Source organism: Cervus elaphus, chromosome 25 (genome assembly GCF_910594005.1).
Source record: "Cervus elaphus chromosome 25, mCerEla1.1, whole genome shotgun sequence".
NCBI classification, from domain to species: domain Eukaryota; kingdom Metazoa; phylum Chordata; class Mammalia; order Artiodactyla; family Cervidae; genus Cervus; species Cervus elaphus.
The window spans coordinates 40,544,395-40,558,876 of NC_057839.1; the positions used below are offsets into that span (position 1 = coordinate 40,544,395).

General features: G+C 39.0%; 1 protein-coding gene across 6 annotated transcripts in view; it reads right to left on the reverse strand.

The window, feature by feature from the left end:
- SPEF2 (sperm flagellar 2) overlaps positions 1 to 14,482 on the reverse strand; it is a 187,736-nt gene that overhangs the window by 128,260 nt on the left and 44,994 nt on the right. For all 6 annotated transcript variants that reach the window (XR_006337807.1, XM_043887575.1, XM_043887577.1 and 3 more), the window contains one exon: positions 11,913 to 12,081. Coding sequence is in view for 5 of the 6 variants with exons in the window: in XM_043887575.1 (XP_043743510.1) it covers positions 11,913 to 12,081 (169 nt within the window). In the remaining variant the exon portion in view is untranslated. The remainder of the gene's footprint in view (positions 1 to 11,912; positions 12,082 to 14,482) is intronic.

Below are 14,482 nucleotides of genomic sequence, written 5' to 3' on the forward strand. Positions count from 1 at the left end.
GCCAAAGTGAGCAACACATTTTTCTATTAAAGGTAGGAATAAGGAAAAGATGTTCATCATTTACATTAATAGTCACCTTATTCTGGAAGTTACAGCCAATGCAAATAAGATAAAGAAAGAAGTAGAAAATTAACATATCTACAAAACAGATTCACAGACACAGAGAACAGACTTGTGGTTGCAGGGGGAGGCAAGGGAGGGAGGGAAGGACTGGCAGTTCAGGGTTAGCAGACTTAGCAGATGCAAACTAGTATATACAGGATGGATAACTAATAAGGTCCTATTGTATAGCACAGGAAACTATAATCAATAGCCTGTGATAATGCATAATGGAAAAGAATATGAAAAGGAATGCACATGTATTTATAACTGAATCATTTTGCTGGACAGCAGAAGTTAACACAGCATTGTAAACCAACAATTGTAAATCAATATTGCAAAATCAACAAAATTTTTAAAAAAAGAAAAGAAAAAGTAGTAGCGCTCCTAGAATTAGCAGTTCAGTTCCTGGTGCAGAGGTAGCTGCTGCAACCTGAATTTCCAGTGCTCTGTGCTGCTGACAGTCTTCTCATCAGATCTTGCTGTGATGGTTCTGATAATTTTCCTTGGAAGTTTAACCTTGAGCATAGTTCTTGAATTTAACCTACAGAGTCACTGAACGACCTAAGATATTTTGGATATTTTTTCTGCTTACTTAGCATAAGTCAACTTTTTTTATTGCAATTAGAAACTTTGACAAAAATCACTGAAATTGATGAGAAATATATAACCTAAGCTTAGTCTCGTATTTCTACTGACAAGTGTAAGAAAAATGACTTGAATAAAAGGAAATTTAAAAAAGTCCAAAATTATAATCCACTGAATTCTTCTCCAAATTAATCTGATTTAATGTAATGAAACAAAAGTGTTAGTGCTATTTATTTTTCCTTCAGGATATCACAAATGGTTCTAAAGTTGAAGCATAAAAAGAACTGTACAGATAAAAATATGTATTTAAAAAGGAAAGAAATACGGGTTTGTTGCCTAACCAGAGTATTAAAGCACTTATTAATAACTTAAGAGGACTTCCTAGGTGGCGCAGTAGTAAAGAATCCACTTGCTAATGCAAGAGATGAAAGAGATGTGGTTCAATCCCTGGTTCTGGAAGATCCCCGGAGGAGGCATGGCAACCCACTCCAATATTCTTGCCTGGGAAACCCCATGGACAGAGGAGCCTCATGGGCTACAGTCCATGTGGTTATAAACAGTCGAACATGACTGAATGACTGAGCACTCAGTGCTTTATACTCTTGTCAATTCCTTCATCTTTGTATGATAACAATATCTGTTTCACAGGGTGGTTGTAAAGGTTGAGTGAAAGGCTTGTGTGACCACTGACTCTGAATGCTTAACTATTAACAGAAGTTCTCTTGCTGCTGCTGGAAGCACACATGGCAATACCCTTAAGGGAGACAGCAGCTACATTTTTGCCCAACAAGAAGTGCACTGTGATCAGAAAGGCATGCTTCCTCACAAAGGAGTCAGAATAAAGCCCTCTTCCCTCACTGGTTAGTTGCAGAATGTGGTCAGACACAATGGGATAGAATGTTGACCATGAAGAGAACTGAAGGCTTAGGTCAGGCAGAGAACTGAAGCCTGACCAGTGGAGATGGACAGATTGAGGATTTGGTAGAACATATTTTACAGCATCACCTTAAAAATACAGCTGTGAAATTCCTAATAAGACTAAAGATAAAGGGTAAGTAAAGGGAGATGTGTCAGGTTGGAATAAGAACATGATGAGGGAAAAGGAAAACTGAAAAAAGAGGGAAATCAGGCCAGAATAAAGATGACTAGTTTAAGGACAATGGCAAAAGAGACTTTGTTTTTGAAGGTTCTTTTTTTTTATTCCCAATTTCCAGAACCATGCTGGAACCTAATAGGCATTCAATATTTATGAAATGAATGAGTGAATGAAATGTGAATGAAATGAATGAAAGAGTGAATCAATCAATTGGTAGTACAGGCTCAATATAAGTGAACTAAATAAATGAGTGAATACATGGATATTGCATCTTATTAATTTTGATTAAGTACAAGGTTGTACAAGGATGACTTAGTTCTCCAAATAAGATAGACACAAGCCAACCTAAAATCTAGGATACGATCAGCAAGAGTCACCCTCACAGATGGAAGTTAAGAAGAATCCACAATGTATGAAACTAGCTAACCCTGGAAGCATGTCTAGAAGTAACAGCTTGTAGTATGATTTTCAAAGAGCTTCTCCATTAAACCAAGGCATCCTTTTTCATGGCAGCAGGAAGCATTTCAGTTAAAATGTACTAAATTATAAAGAATTTATAAAATGGGACTTTGTAAGAAGTTCTGCCAGAGATTTTTACAGGGTGCTGAGGGGGTAAGGAGCAGCCTGACTGAATGAATAGGTAAGGCCTGCTCTATGGCAAGTTATTATGATCTGGTTCGTTTCATTTTCCTAACTGGATATTTGTCTTGGGTCTCACAGATTACATTGACCCAGGGTATACCACATGACTGGCAGATAATAAAAATAAGCTGCAGAAATTCTAGCTCTGTTTGTGGCAATTAACTTCCAAGCCTTTCGTCTTGAGTCCTGGCCTGTTCCAGTTCTGCCTAGCTTCCAATCTGCTGGCTTCGTCTCCATCCTCTAGCCTGGTTCTTACCCAATCTCAGCTTTGATCACTGGCCTGCTCAAAGGCCTTGGCTTGATCCCACCTTTGTCTCTTCCTTTTTCTGACTACATCAGGTAAATTATCTTGACCACCTTTATTCCAGCTCTGAGAACTCAATGAGCCCTGGAGCTTGTTCTCATGCCTGACCTTCTCTGTTCAGGTCTGTCCTGCCTCCTACCAGAGGGAATCAGATATCATAGAAACACATCTATTATTATTGCAACATGGAAAGTCTAGTGGCTGCATTCCAGTTACTGTGCTTGGAGGATTTGGCACTCAGGAAGACACCAAATTCCACAGGGAAGTACTAACATACAACCTGGTGGTTTTGGAGCCTCTGTCCTTTGCCTTGCTTTCCCAGACTTTCTCCTCCAACCACTCCCAAACCCTGAGGGAATCTGGAGGAACTGCTTATGTTTGTAATTCAGACTTTATAAAGTTCCTTATAACCACCCACGGTTCTCAGAAGAAGAAAGGATGGTTGGGTATTCTGCCAGATGGGAAATTCAGCTCATGTTAACTGGCAACTCCTCAGGGCTTGACTACTGTGTGGGACTTGTTTGAGAGGCAGGTTCCTATCAAAGATGGGGAAGATTGATGGAAAAATGGAGGCTGTGCTCTTCTGCCTCTAACAAGGAGGAAGGAAAGAGGTCCAGTTAGGTGATGGGCAGCTCAATCCTGACCCCTCTTCCAAGAGCTGTCATGGAATGGGCTCTGTATCAAGACCCAGTTCCAAGAAGAACTCAGAACAACATGAAAAGATGAGCTGGCTCTGCTAAGTGAGACTGGCAGCCTTTCTAAGGTCACCTGACCTCCAGTCAGGTCAGAGTATGGTCAGATGTCTGGCTACGCCTTTCTTACAAACAGACTGGCCGTTGACTTCCAGATGAGGCAGGGGCATGGTGCTGGGCAGCTCTCACTGATGTTGGCATGGTAGGTGCAACTCCGGGGAGAAGGCATGCCACCACATCCCTCTAAGCTAGATTGCTCAGTCTGGACCACATCTTATCTGTGGCCAGGAAGTGCAAGTGTTGCCCATGGTAACGAAGGAAAAGCAGATGTTATCACAGCTTCACCTGCTCTGCTCAGCTGAAGACTGTTCTGGCTAGAAGTAGCACTGTGAATAGCCAGCACCTTTCTATCAATTGATCCCATGGTTAATTCTGGCTCATCAGGAAATATGAAGGACTGGTTCTGATCCCATAATGGCTTTCACTCAGAAGCCTGCTCACTGCTGTCCCAGGGGCAGTCTTCCCCAATCTTTCCTGATATTATACTATGGAAACAGACATGTTTACTTCTAGTCTGTCACAAAAGACCCAGGACAACAACATCCATGTACCTTGTGGTTATTTTTGGAGGAAAATTCAGACGAGATCAAGTGTGTTTAGGGTGATATGGCTATATATGGGAGGGAAGGAGGAAAATTCAAACTGGCTACTGTCAGTCACCAACAAAGTTACAAAGACCACTGTCAAAGCCTACAAGCCCACATGACACCTCCCTATGCAATCCAATAACTAGCTTCTGACAAGTTTAGAAATTCAGCAAGCTCAGCAGTTGTGAGCCACAGCAGGCTTCTTTTTCCAAAACTCTGAGCTACCAATTACTTGTAAGTCATGCAGCTGGAATCACTGGGCTGATACTTTGTCTTCAGATTACCGGGGGTAACTGAGATGAAGCCACTCTAAGAGACCCCCTGTTTCAAACGCATTTCAGTATTACTGAAACCCAAGGACAAATCAGATGTGAACAACGGGCAGGAGATTCTGCTTAGCAGTCTGACTCCACATACGCAAAGTGACCCACTGAGATCATGAGAAAGAACACCTTATTTGCCCCGAAATGACAGGCTCCCACTACTGGTTTATTCTATGTCCCGGCAAGCCACATGGCCCTCCAAGGCATTGAATGTGGCACCCTGGGAGTTGCAGGAGCTGTGTAGGTAGCCCAGCATTTTTCAAAGCTCAGTTGCCTGAGTCTAAAACAAAATAAGAATAAGGTTACTGCATTTCTCCTGATGTCCAAGTGCCCTTGGGACAGCATCACAATGGACTTTATATCAGATCTTTCCTTGTGCCACAAACAATTCTGGTGGTGGTGGCTATCCTCATGAAAATAGTAATCTTCATTCCTTAGATGTTCAAACTATGCTCTGTTCATCATCAGGGAGGTGGCAGTCTCCCTCCAGATCACTTTTTTTTTTTTAAACTAATATCTATCATCTTGCAGACCATAGAAAGAACTTTTCCAGAGGCCTCTACATTGGAATTCACCCATGTGTTGCCACTGCCCAGCCAGGGACAGTCAGACAGGCTTGGGTAGAAGACACTTCTAACCAAGTCAGACACTTGGTTAGAAGATTTATTCTAATCTTGTCACTGCAAAAGTCACACGATTTTTCCAAATAGCATACCTTCCCTCATAATAATGACCACTGTCACTCTATTTTCTTGTTTTGCTACTAAATGTTGATATCTCAAAGAGGTATGAAAGTGAAAGTGCTAGTTGATTAGGTGTGTCTTGACTGTTTGCGACTCCATGGACTGTAGCCTGCCAGGCATGAATACTAGAGTGGGTTGCCATTCCCTTCTCCAGGGAATCTTCCTAACCCAGATCAAACTCTGGTCCTCTGCACTCTAAGCAGATTCTTTACCATCTGAGCCATCAAAGAGGTATACAACACTCCAAAATAGCTTAGGAATGGCACTGACCAATGTAAGAAAGACTACTGTGGGGTCAGTGTACTCCAGGCTATGGCTGACAGACCCTGGTACTGGATAGGAGTGGTAGAGTAAGGCGTCATTTGGATGGAAGTTTCTCTAGTTCTCAGCCCAACACATCTGCCCAACACCAAAAGTCAAAGACTTTCCTGGGTCCATTAAAGTTTTTTGAGGTTAATAACACCACTGTGTTCTTGCCATATTTATCTACCAGATCCATAGAGCTATCTCTAAAATACTAGATGGGAAGTCTGAGCAGTTGATTGAAGAGAAGTTAGACTTGTGGTATAGAAGCTGGATCCTATAGTTGTCAAAATAGGCAAAGGATGAACAAGAAAATCAGGAAGCCCAGGGAAGATTTTTAACACCTTATCTTGGCTGGTTCTAGATGAGAAGGAGCCTGGGGCAGAATTAGATTCTCCCTATTCTATGTGATCTAGAGCAAATAACAATGAATGGTGAACTTCACTATTAGTCTCATTCATAGCAGTCACCCAGGGCTCTTCTTTCTGGCTATGTCCTTCTTACTCCTCTTTCCATTCCACTTTCTATCTAGGTACCAATTCTTTAATTTTGCAAATCATTTCTCCATTCTGGTCTAATGCCTTGATCTTGATACCTTAATTCAACTGTTCCTACCATGGTTTTCTAATGAACTTAGTTTGTCTTCAATTCTAGTAATTTGAAGCTAAATACTCTACCAGTGACCCAGGCTTCCCTTCCATTACATAAGACACATACCCCACAGGCACAGTGCCAGACTTCTGCAAAGCCTACCCCAGTCATCTGAAATTCTTGGCCCACAATAGTCAGAAGGCAGTCCTGGGCCTAAGCCATCTATAGGTATACCTTTGAAAACTAATACAATGATTTTTTGCTTTGTGAGTTAGTATCAGTAAACTTGATGGCCATTAATGAGCATTCTAGGGCATAAAGGTGATTCTACCAGGACACAGCTACACGATGAGGCCTAGCCTAGAAAGCCTTACCATTTGAGGAAAAATTTAGGGAGTTGGGCTTTCCTGATAGCTCAGTTGCTAAAGAATCTGCCTGCAATGCAAGAGAGCCAGGTTTGATTCTTGGGTTAGGAAGATCCACTGGAAAAGGGAAAGGCTACCTGCTCCAGTATTCTGGCTTAGAGAATTCCATGGACTGTACAGTTCATGGGGTTGTAAGGAATCAGACACGACTGAGCAACTTACACTTCACTTAGGGAGTTGGAGGCAAAACTCTAAGCAAAGACAGAAGAACATTACAGCTATGAAATTCATATAGCAAACATGAGAACATTCTGTTCAGTACCAAGCTTCCTTCTTGGCTCCTATTTTAGAGGCAGATCATGATTCTGGTTATCTATTTTGGGAGATGTTTGTATTTTAGCAGGTTCCTCTGATGCATCTATCCTTGTCTTCAGTGCACATGATAATATGGGGCATCAGGTACAATGGCTGGCAGAATTGTTAGAGCACAATACGCCAGCAGAAAATCTCCACTCCCATCATATAAGCAACTGCTTACTCGACCTACTTAACAGTCACATATATTCTGACATGTCTGAAACTAAAAGATAAAACCATCATAAATTCATAGTCAGAAGGTAAGTCATTAAGTTAAGACTTCTTTCCCAGAAGGGCACAAAAGAGGCCATGAAACAATTTCATTTGAAACTAGGGATTCCTTACTTGACTAGTAAGTTTGCACTTTGAGACATTTTATAAGTGTCTTGAATAAACACATATGTAATGGACTAAATCCTGTCTCTCCAAAATTCATATGTTGTGTCTCTCCATTGTGATGGTATTTGGAGGTGGGGCCTTTGGGTGGCAGTTAGGGTTAGATGAGGTTATAAAGGTGGAGGCTCCAGGACAGGATTAGGGTCCTTCTAAGAAGGACCTTTTAAGGATTCCCTGGTAACTCAGATGATAAAGCATCTGTCTGCAATGTGGGAGACTTGGGATCAATCCCTGGGTCGGGAAGATCCCCTGGAGAAGGAAATGGCAACCCACTCCAGTACTCTTGCCTAGAAAATTCCATGGATGGAGGAGCCTGGTGGGTTACAGTCCATAGGGTCGCAAAGAGTCAGATGTGACTTCACTTTCACTTTTCACAAGAAGAAGAAGAAGAAGAAGAAGAGAGATCAAAGTTCTCTTTCTGTCTCCTCTATGTGAGGACATGACAAGAAGGTGGCCATGAGAAATTCAGAAAGAGAGTTCTCACTGGGAAATCAAATCAGTTGGGACTTTGGTCTTGGATTTCCCAGTACTATGAGAAATAAATTCTTACTGTTGAAGCCACCAAGTCTACCGTATTTTCTTTTGATAGCCTGAGCTAATACAATGGATATCTTTAAACACATACTAGAACAAAACAGCAACCACAATTAAAAAAAAAAAAGTTCTCTTCACATGACCTTAAGACTCATGTACTAAAATCTATCACTTTGCTTCAGTTAGTTATCCAACAATACCTCCTGAGTAACACGGGCTTCAAACTGATATTCAGCCCAAAGGGAACAAATTCACTCAGTTGGGTTCGACTCTTTGTGACCCCATGGACTATACAGTTCATGGAATTCTCCAGGCCAGAATACTGGAGTGGGTAGCCTTTCCCTTCTCTAGGGGATCTTCCCAACCCAGGAATTGAACTGGGCTCTCCTGCATTGCAGGCGGATTTTTTACTGAGTATCAGGGAAGCCTGATTAAATACTGAACCATAAAAATTTGGATTGTTCACTGGGAAGTCAGAGAGCCATGCAAGAGCTAGGCTGGAGAGTCTACTGTCAAATGTCAAATCTAAAGAGCCACTGGATCAACAACAAAGGCCGGAGTTGGACAGTAAGAAGTAGTTAGTATTTGGATAGTGCCTTTGGGTCAAATAAGTCAGATGAGACTTATACAGGAAGATAGACCCCCCATGGCTCATTTAGTTCCACAACCCTATTTTCTAGTGGAAAAAAAAATCCAGTGATAATAAGTGCTATTGTATAAATAAATTTGGGGATACATCTGCAGTAGTGACAAGAGTATGAATGTTAAACCCTAACATATACAGCTACATCTTAAAGTCTAGTTAATGTAAAATCATGAGTCAAAGTGTTGCTGATAAAAACGTTCATTACAATACACGTAGGGTTAACCTAACAACTACAGCAAACTCAAGAGATCATTAAATAGCGATTTTCATTGAAAACAAAAATAACAGCAATTAAAAACTATGACCAGCATCAGACAACACGGATGATGTGCTGGACACAAAACATCCTCCCTCCAAATTGTAGGTATTCCAATGACACCCTGCTCGTGGGCATGCACAGTAGAGCCTTCAAATTGCCAAGTGCTTTGTGGTAGGGACTTCTTAGAAATATCTGCATCAGCAGGAAACCGTGGCCATGAGCTAAATTTAGTTTTAATACCCAGTTATAGTAACTCAAACTCATTCAGTAGCTAATTGCTAATAAGCAGCTTACGTTAAAATGAAATACTATGGACCTGTGAGTCATTTGCCAGTAAGAAGCATGGAAGGGATTTGCGTTTAGGGGAGTTTGGGGTTTACCAACAGGAGTCCACTGAGTAACTCAGAACCAGTGGCTGCTATGTGGGGGCCATGCTGTCAACTGAACTGGAGCAGTTGGGCTCTTGGCTTAGCCTGTGGTTCATGGTCCATAGGATTTTGAACTCCTCCCCACTCTCCACTAAACAACTCTTTCTTATCCTGTAGTGGTTGCTTGGGAATCCCAGTAGGGTATGTCTCCATGAGGAGGCTTCTGCCTCCCTCTTAGGAGAGATAAATGATATTTTTGGCCACACCATTCCTGGTCCAGAGTTCTCTCACATGTAGCCATTCTACGAAGAGAGTATGATGATTGGGAAATAATGTGAGGAAAAAGGAGTCAAATTTTTGGTGGCTATATATGACATGGACATAAGCAAAAAATTGTTTTTATGTCAGTTTCTAGGTGAAATATTTAAAAATTTTTGAACACATAGCTTCCTCTAACCAAGTTTTAAAAGTGTGATCTCAAAACCAGGAAGCATTAGTTCTATACAGATGGTAGATATTGCTGTTCAGTTGTTAGTCGTGTCTGATTCTTTGAAACCTCATGGACTGTAGCACACCAGACTTCCCTGTCCTTCACAATCTCCCAGAGTTTGCTCAAACTCATGTCCATTGAGTCGGTGATGCCATCCAACCATCTCATCCTCTGTCACCCCTTCTCCTCCTGCACTCCATCTTTCCCAGCCTCAGGGTCTTTTCCAATAAGTTGGCTCTTCGGATCAGGTGGCCAAGGTATTGGATGAATGGATGGTGGATATAGGCATTAATAAAATATGCTAAGAATGTAAACTTTTTGAAGATCAATTTTTAAGCTGTGTGTTTGGCTGAAGGATTAAAAATTCTGAGCAAAGTTAGCACTTTGCTAAAACTGTTCCATGTTTATTAAGCCATATGTGGGGACCCCCTCTTTCTTGTGAAAGACTATTTAAGCCAGAGGATAAGACGGTTGGATGGCATCACTGACTTGATGGACATGAGTTTGAGCAAGCTCTGGGAGTTGGTGATGGACAGGGAAGCCTGGAGTGCTGCAGTCCATGGGGTCGCAAAGAGTCAGACATGACTGAGTGGCTGAACTGAATTGAACTGATTTAAGCCAAATAATGTATTTTCAAACTTGAAACATTTATTTTTTACTTAAATGCAAAACATTTAAGAAGTATCTGAAGAAATTAAAGTTCTAATAATAGAGACTAATAAAGGACTGTTTATAGTATATCCATTAACACCTGTATATGGTATAGCTTCTATCACAAAGTCAAAAGGAACACAGCATATAAACACATATCAGATATCCTAAGGTAATATTCACTTCCAGGACAACAGCAAAATCCAGAAACAAAATACACTGCATTACCAGACGTTCACATACTCCTAAAAAATGTTTATAATTTGCTGCAAAAGAAACATACCAGCTGCTTCAGGATGTGGCTATGACAAGCATGTTCCTGTGGTAACAATTTCCCAAACAAGAAAAAAAGTTAAAAAGACAAGTCTTTGCTAAGCTTTAGACTACCAGGTCTCCTGATTTATGAAAGCAACAAGATAGATATGGTTAAGAAATAATTCAGAAACAAATATTTCATGAGTCAGCAAAATCTGTCAAATAAAATGACTTAGAATCTACAATGGAAAGAAATACCTTCACATAGGCTGACAATGTCAAAGAATTTTTTAGACAGCATTGTATGTTAGGTTGACATACTAGATCTAGAATATTCTATGACCATTCAAATAAATATGAACATATATCCTATAAGGTTCTGGTCAATCCTTAATAAACAATTATTTTAGTGAGATGTATATATAGAGTCATCCAATTAAAATATGATATACATCTAGTTTCTCATAACAACAACAAAATCTCACTTTCTTTACTTATCTTTTTATAAAAAGCTTATCTTTTAATATTTTCATATTAGTGCTATTTTACACTTTTCCCTGTTTATTGTCACTCATTCATTTTATTTGTGCCTTCTTTCAAAAACACTGAGTATTTGCTAAATGTCAGAAAATGATTGGGTCAAATTATCTTTTTTTCATATTGCACTTACTATCCTTCTAAAACTCATTCAATCATATTTCTAAGAATAAAAAGCCTCATTTGCCATTCCATTGCTGATCATCTACCCAGAACTTCTATCCCATAGCTATTCATTTCATATTTTTCCTGCTAAAGGTGAGATGAAGTGGGACAGGGAAGGCAAGGTGGTCAGGAAAGAAATTAGTACATATTATTTGCATCAACATGTATTGCACTTGGCTAAGTGTTTAACACATATTATCTTAAATAAGTTTCACAACAACACAATAAGGTAGTCATATTGTTATCCCCATTTCATATATCGGATATGAAATCAAGACTCTCAGCACTTAAGGCCTCATAGTTAGCAGTTGGTAGTGCCAATAATGAGACCTCAGCCTGGTTTATCCCAATGGTCTTTCAGCAGCTCTTTTAAGAAGCACAGCTGGCACCCATACTTAAAAAAAAACAAAAAACTGAATCAAATTATTGAATAAAAATGCATCTATGTCACTCAAAAACTCAGATCTTCTCCCCTTTTATTTTCCTCTAAAAGCAACATGCTATGTAGATAAGTTACTAGGAAAACACATTTAACCAGGGGTTTTGAAGCGAAGGCCACACAAAGAAAACTGCTAATGAATAAATTAAAAACTTCAAAATTCTGAAATCCACCTACTGCATTATGCTTAATTTTATTTCAGACCACTCTCCAATATTACTGGAAGTAACAGATAATGGATTATGAATAGGCTAGGCATGTAAGTTATTACTATAAATACAAATTAAACTAAGGCAAAATGGAACACAAAACACCCCATTTTATTTAATAGAGATGAAAAGAAATAATATCACAAAATTAATGCTAAAGCAATGGCATTTATTATGTTGCATTCTCTTTAATTATTCCATGTTGATAGGTACCTTATATTCTTCATAATCATTGTTATCTAGCAAGTTCCTTTTCTCCAGTTCTACAAGGTGTTCTGCAGAGAGCTTAGTTGGTAAATGTCTAAGAGAGGCTTGCTCATATATGGGTTTTCCATGAAAAAACAGTTCCTTCCAATCATGCATCAACTTATATGGGATCAGGCTACAGCAACAAAGGAAAAAAAAAAGGTTGGAAAAAAAAAAGGTTAAGATAAATCTTAAATCTTAGTCTTTCTATTACCATGTTCATTCCCCAGGCTCTGCTATTTGAGGCCAGAGGTTCCACTTACTATGACATTCCTAATAGCCTAGTAAAATAGTTGAAACTTAGTAGTATGAATGAATAAATGTTGCCTAAAGCCATTGGTTCTCCAAACTTGTTTTGACTGTGCACTAAAAGCACACTGTATCTAAAAATAATGACCACTAATCATAAAACTTAGGTTCTTTGATTTCCAGCTGTGATACTAAATGGCTGTGCAAACTTTGAATATCATTTACCTGTTCCAATATCAGTGTCCTCTTAATGCAAAATAGACTGAATATTTTCCAAGGTCCCTTTAATATGACAGCTAGTTTGCATATTTGCAAGTAATTTGTAACAAAAAAATCTAATGTATGGTGGCTTTTATTGTCACTGAACATCTTGTAACCTTTGCAATTCTTTCTCAGTACTTATTCTATTTAAGTCAGATGAATGACTTGGAGGTAGTCAGGACAGAGTAATCAAAAAATAGTTCCAAGAGGAACAAAATATGCAAAGGAAGGAAAGAGTCTAACATAACTCAGATGCATTTCTCTAAAAATAGTGGGACTGGAGCTTGAAATTACAACCGAAAAAGCTGTTATTTCATCCTGAGACATGCTACAACATACATAAACCTTGAAGACATCATGCTAAATGAAATAAGCCAGATACAAAAGGACAAATATGATTTTACTTATATGAGGTACCTGAAATAGATTCATAGAAACAGAACAGAACAAAGGCTACAAGGGGCTGGAGAGAAGGGGAATGGGGAGTTATTGTGTAATGGGTACAACACTTCAGTTTGGGATGATGAAAAATTTCTGGAGATGGATGATGGGAATGGTTGCACAATAGTGTGACTGTACCCTATGCTAGTCAACTTTAAAAGGGTTGAAAGTCACTTTAAAAAGGTTAAAATGATAAATTTTATATTATGTATGTTATGTTTCTCCCCAAGGGTAGTTTTCATTAAATGCAAACTTCAAATATATTTTGTTTTCCATTAATAAAATATTTATATTTATTAGAGATTACAGAGATATGAAGTTTATAAATTAATATACTCAGGCATAGAAAAATTCTAACATAAAAATTATTAAAATGGCATGGGCTCCTGTGCTGAAGTAAATGATTAACAACTATATATTGTCAAAAACTTAATGTGGCAATTACTGAATCAATGGTCTCTTATCTGAATATTGATAATTTTGTTAAGAAGTCTTAACAAAAGTCAGTTCATGTAAGAAGGCTAATACCAAGAATATCCCTGTGCTCTTGGAAAAAAAAATGTTGATAACATCTTGTTTAGGAAAGTACAGAGAGAATAAAGTTATCTTGATGGTCAGTAGTAGAGATTAAAGAGATCTTAACATATATGCGTAAACACTGTATTCACTTGCAAGTAAAAGACACTTAAAGTTTCAAAGCAAATGATCCCTTCAAAGTTTGATATTAATACTTCTGGAATTTTAAAATCTTGTGTATATTTCATTAAAATAAAAATGACTTCATATAATCAATGTTCTCTCAATATTAATTTTCACAAAGCAAGATTTAGAGAGTAACAGAAGTCAGACTAGTATATGACTCCATAAAATAATAGTCAAAAACAATACACACAGAAGGTCCTCACCTTACTAGTTAAGTTTGTGCTCTGTAAGGAGACTTTTAGGTCACCGATTTGACACAGAAATAATCCTTCTGTGGGTGAAAAGAAAGCTCAACGTTGCTCCTAGGACAGGTGATTACCGTCTAGCCCCTTTCATGCTGGCTCCCAGCCAGCATGGCTGAGACAATCTCCACAGCCTCACCCAACAGAGGCATTCACGGAACAGGCGTGTGAGAAAAGTCTGAGACTTTTCTCAGAGTCTCCTTTCCAGGCTCTACCAGGCAGGTGTCAGGGGACCTCTGGCATTCTCCGACTGGCAACTGTGTGACTCTGTCCTGATGTGATTATAAGGTGTTCTCGCTATGTGCATCTTTTCTATTTCTTATAAGGATACCAGGCATCTTTAATGAAGGCCCCACCTTCCATGGGTATGACCTGATCTTAAATAATCAGTGATGACTATTTCCAATGTTACGCTCTGAGGTATGGGAGGGGTAGAACTTTTAATATAGCTTTCTGGGGCAGGGGAACAATTCAACCAGTATATAAGCATTTCTATGTTGCCTTTTTTAGACACAAAATTTCAAAGTAAAGGACCCTTAAAAGCTTATGCTATTAATATCTCTGGAAATTTCATTTTATATATTTCATTTTTACATTCAGTTTGAGCTCTCCCTGGTTTTTGGTATGATGCATGGCTTCTTT